The sequence below is a fragment of the Petaurus breviceps genome, unplaced genomic scaffold (assembly GCF_028583685.1).
Source record: "Petaurus breviceps papuanus isolate PSGF00001 unplaced genomic scaffold, PetGlider_PUasm1.0 90750, whole genome shotgun sequence".
Taxonomy (NCBI): Eukaryota; Metazoa; Chordata; class Mammalia; order Diprotodontia; family Petauridae; genus Petaurus; species Petaurus breviceps.
The window spans coordinates 11,570,482-11,574,763 of record NW_027187335.1 but is presented as its reverse complement, the minus strand read 5'-3'; the positions used below and the strand labels follow the sequence as shown (position 1 = coordinate 11,574,763).

Sequence of the window (4,282 nt, the reverse complement as noted above, 5' to 3'; positions counted from 1 at the left end):
GGACTGTTGCATGCACACGTGGATGCACGCGTTTAGTTGGAGGAGGGCACCTAGATCGTGTAAGGCGTAGACCAATGAGCTCACCCCCAAGAAAACTTCCCTGGGGTCTCAGCGCCCATTCCCCAGGTACACCCCTCCCAGAAGACGAAGCTCCTAAATAAGTCCCACCTACCGCAGGCGCCTCCAGCCCCTGACCCCGCCCCTTCGGTCCCAGCCCCTCCCCGTTGCGCTGGGGTGGGAGGCGGGGCCGGGGGCGCGGTTCCCCGGCAAGGGGGGCGGAGGCCGGGGGGAGGCGGGGGGGGGGTTGCCCGGGGCGGGGGCTCGGCGCGGGCCCGGGAGATGCCGGTGTCTACGGTGGCGGCCGGAGCGGCGGCTGCAGCAGCGGCGGCGGCTGCGGGGCCCGGGCGGGGGGCCCTTGCTGGAGCGTAACTGAGACCATGGAGGGGCAGAGCGGCCGTTGCAAGATCGTGGTGGTGGGGGACGCGGAGTGCGGCAAGACGGCGCTGCTGCAGGTGTTCGCCAAGGACGCCTACCCTGGGGTGAGGGGCTGGGGACCCCAGGGGATGCGCTCCTGGGAGGCGCGGAGCTGGCCGGCTGGGCACTGGGGGGGCCGCGGGGATACGGAGGGGAAGTCTGCAAGCTGGAATGATCGGGGCTGGGGGCTTAGGCAGCGGGGTGGGGGCTGGGAGGACTGGGGGCTGAGGGACAGGGCTCCGATCTTGAGGTTTGGGGTACCCGAGGGAGAGCCAGAGGAAGGCGATCTCTGTCTAGGGAGCCAAAGAAAAGAATGGGGGCTGCAGGAGAGGGGGCCCCACCATGGAGGGGGTCTCTGCATCCTCCCTCCTAGGCAATTCCTAGTCCTCCCAACCCTTCTGCCTCCTCCCCACTCCAAATCCCCCACCCCCAAAAAAATCTCAGGGCGATCCCGTGTCCAGGTCCTTCCTCAGGATGAGTAGAAGGGGAGAAAATCTGGCCCGAGTATGGTAGAGGAGAGGAGGAAAGGGTCCTCACAACATAACCCAGTGCCTTCTGTCCGCAGAGTTATGTCCCCACCGTGTTTGAGAACTACACAGCCAGCTTTGAGATCGACAAACGCCGCATAGAGCTCAACATGTGGGACACTTCAGGTAACTCCCTCCCCTGTCATCTCTAAAGGACCTGACACACCTCCAAAGCCCAGGCCTCCACTCCAGCGCCAAGCAAGCTCAGATCCTAGGAGACCCCACATGTTCACAGAACAGTTCCATCCTCAAAGGACATTCTCCACATCTTCTCCCTTCCCCTCCCACTCCCTCTCCCTCCCCCTCTTTCTATTTATTCCCTTATAAAGCTTCTAGGTCTGGGGAGAAGGTGTAAAGATGGGGTAGGGTCTTATCTGTCCAAAGGAGAAACTGAGTCACAAGGCATAGTGAGGAACCATTTTAGACTTACACTGAGCCCATGCCCAAGAAGATGCAAGATATCTTGGGATATATCTGTGGAACTTAAGGAAAGGGAGTGATTTTTATTTTTGCAAGCTTGAAAAAGTCTCTTAGAGAGTTTGGGGGTCAGGGGCTTGCCCAGATAGTCCAGAACACTGTCCTATAATAATTGAAAAGTTCTTACTGGAATCCAACTTCCTTACTTGCTTCCCCTCCCAGCCTTCCCCTACCCCCCAAGAACCATGAATTCAAGGGTTGTTTGACATTATTACTTACTGATCTTAGGTATTTTCCCATCCTTTGTATTTGTATTGGAGTAGAGGACTGGGAAGAAAGGGAGGGGAGTCTCTTCTTTGACCCTTACTCCTTTTCCTCTACTTTGGTCCCAATACTCCTTCCCTAGCTAGCCAATCATCCCCCACCCTACCTTCTAGGTCTTCTACCAGCTTTGGACCCCTTGTTTCTCTTTCTCCATAGGTTCCTCCTATTATGACAATGTCCGACCACTGGCCTACCCAGATTCCGATGCTGTCCTTATCTGCTTTGATATCAGCAGGCCAGAGACACTTGACAATGTGCTCAAGAAGGTGAGAAACAGTTGTGGAAAAATCTAGGTTCCCTCCCTTAGGTTTCCTGAGTATCCTGGCATCATTAGGATAGATCCTTGTGCTCTGGGGAATAAGAAAGTAACTTCTGGGTTGTCTAGCCTAGCCAGCTGTGCCCAGAGATTCTTTATTCCTTCCCTAAAATTAAACCGGCTGGAGCATTTTGTTCTCCCCCAGCCCCAGCCTGTTCTCTGTGGGAGTTTGGGAGCTCCCTGAGCTTAGGGGGTGGGGCCAGGGAAGCCCTGTTCCCCAGCTGCCTTCTCCCCAGGACCTGATTTCCATGAGAAAAGTTTTCGGTGAATAGAGTGGAGAAATGGGCTCTTGGCCTTGCTGGGTTCCTGGGAGGAGGTGGGGGTGGTGGTCTGAATTAGTCAGTTCCCAGAGAAAGTTTGGGAAAAAGGGAGTTCCTTAACCCTGGTGGAGGTCAGCCCCTCCCCTGAGGGAAGGAGAGGAAGAAGCCGAAAGTTTTAAAATCTTTCCCTCCATTCTTACACTTCACTTAGAAGGTTCCCACGACTCCCACTCCCACTACCTCTCTGCCTTCAAATTCAGAATAAGGCACTTCTAAAGTCAGAGTGAACTCTTTCCTATGATAGGGGGAAGAGGCCTCCCTGTGCCTCCTACCCCTCCAAAAGTACCTATTCTTTACTCCACCAGTGGCAAGGGGAGACCCAGGAGTTCTGTCCCAATGCTAAGGTTGTTCTGGTCGGTTGTAAACTGGACATGAGGACAGACCTAGCGACACTGAGGGAACTCTCCAAACAGCGGCTCATCCCTGTCACACATGAGCAGGTGAGGCCCTGGCCCTCTGACCCCATCCCAGCTTGGGCCCCCTAACCTTTGACCCAGCTTAACCTTTGATACTGGTCCAGCATGTATCCCTCACCTCTGACCCTTTGATTTTCTCTCCAAACTCTTCCCTGATCTGACCACAGTCTTGTTCCCTAGTCTCCTCAGCATCTCTCTACCCCTGCACCTACACCAGTGCAGTGTGCTGGGGAGTTTTGGGGGGTGGAATCCTTCCTGTGGGACTGCTCTCCCACTATTGTGCTTCTCTATGTCCCAGGGCAGCGTCCTTGCCCGGCAAGTGGGTGCTGTGTCTTATGTCGAGTGCTCATCCCGGTCATCTGAGCGCAGTGTCCGAGATGTCTTCCACGTGGCCACCGTGGCCTCCCTTGGTCGTGGCCACAGGCAGCTTCGTCGAAGTGATTCAAGGAGAGGCCTACAGAGGTCGACACAGAGGTCAGCACAGCTTCCTGGGAGGTCGGACAAATCGACTGAGGCGGAGATTCGAAAGGACCGAGCCAAGAGCTGCAGCGTCATGTGAGGGTCTCAGAGAGGCCAACCCAGACACCCAGCTGAGCCTGAGGGGGAGTGCTGGGGAGGGGGTCAAGCTCACCCATGACACCCCCTAGGACTCTCCCTGATAATCTAATTTAACCAGGCATAGGGAAAGGGGATGGGTGGGAGGGTGGGACTTTTATGTCCAACATATTTTACCTTCCCTCCCTTTCTCTTATAGAACTCTGGGGATTCTGGGAGGGTCCCCGATGATTCTATGATCTGGGCACATGCTACACGGAGCCCTAAGGGTGAGCCCAGAGGCATGTGTGCATGGGCACAGGCATGTCCACAGAACATATACATACATGAACATAAGGGAGATGAGGAGTGGCCAAATCCTTGGGTGAAGGTAACCTTCCTGCACCTCCCCCAATATTCATATCATGCCCCTGGTGGTCCCAGAGCCACCCTCACCTCCACCTCCTGTCACCTCATCTGCTTCTGCTGCTGTTTTCTCCGACCCCCTAACTCCAGGCCACATGCACTAAATTCAGGACAAAGGATATGTCCCCTGTCCAATTTCCTTCCCTGCTGCCTTTCTTCACCAACAGAAGGCTAATAAAATCCATGTCCATGGAAAGTGGTTGTACTTAGTTCATTGCATTTCTTAAATGTACAGAAGGAGCAAGAGGGTTAGTTAGACCCCAGGTAGGACTTGCTGTTGTTTGAGGCTACCACAAATGAGAAGAACCTTAGAGGTTGAGCAGTGGAAATTAGACTCCAGCTAGCATTTCCTAATATCTGAAGGTACAGCAGAGGAGAGGAATCTTGGTTAAAGATTGAGTTCTCTAGGGTAGAAATCAGAGAAAGATGGGAACCTTAGATGAGAGGTGCTGGAGATTTTAGGACTTTAATATGTATTGGCAAAAGTTATCTGCTCCTCCCCTACCTCTGGCCCCCATTTATTACCTC

The 4,282-nt window shown here is 54.5% G+C and overlaps 1 protein-coding gene across 2 annotated transcripts; it reads left to right on the top strand.

The window, feature by feature from the left end:
- The first annotated feature begins 331 nt into the window (after positions 1-331).
- RND2 (Rho family GTPase 2) lies at positions 332-3,950 on the top strand. 2 transcript variants are annotated; one of them, XM_069067392.1, is made up of 6 exons: positions 332-539; positions 1,040-1,127; positions 1,899-2,008; positions 2,684-2,818; positions 3,093-3,349; positions 3,549-3,950. In XM_069067392.1, exons 1-6 carry the CDS (start codon positions 438-440, stop codon positions 3,586-3,588), a joined length of 732 nt encoding a protein of 243 aa, XP_068923493.1. In that variant the 5' UTR covers positions 332-437; the 3' UTR covers positions 3,589-3,950. The 2 variants fall into 2 exon arrangements, with proteins under 2 accessions (XP_068923493.1, XP_068923494.1); XM_069067393.1 differs by having other exon boundaries at positions 3,093-3,950.
- Positions 3,951-4,282: the final 332 nt, after the last annotated feature.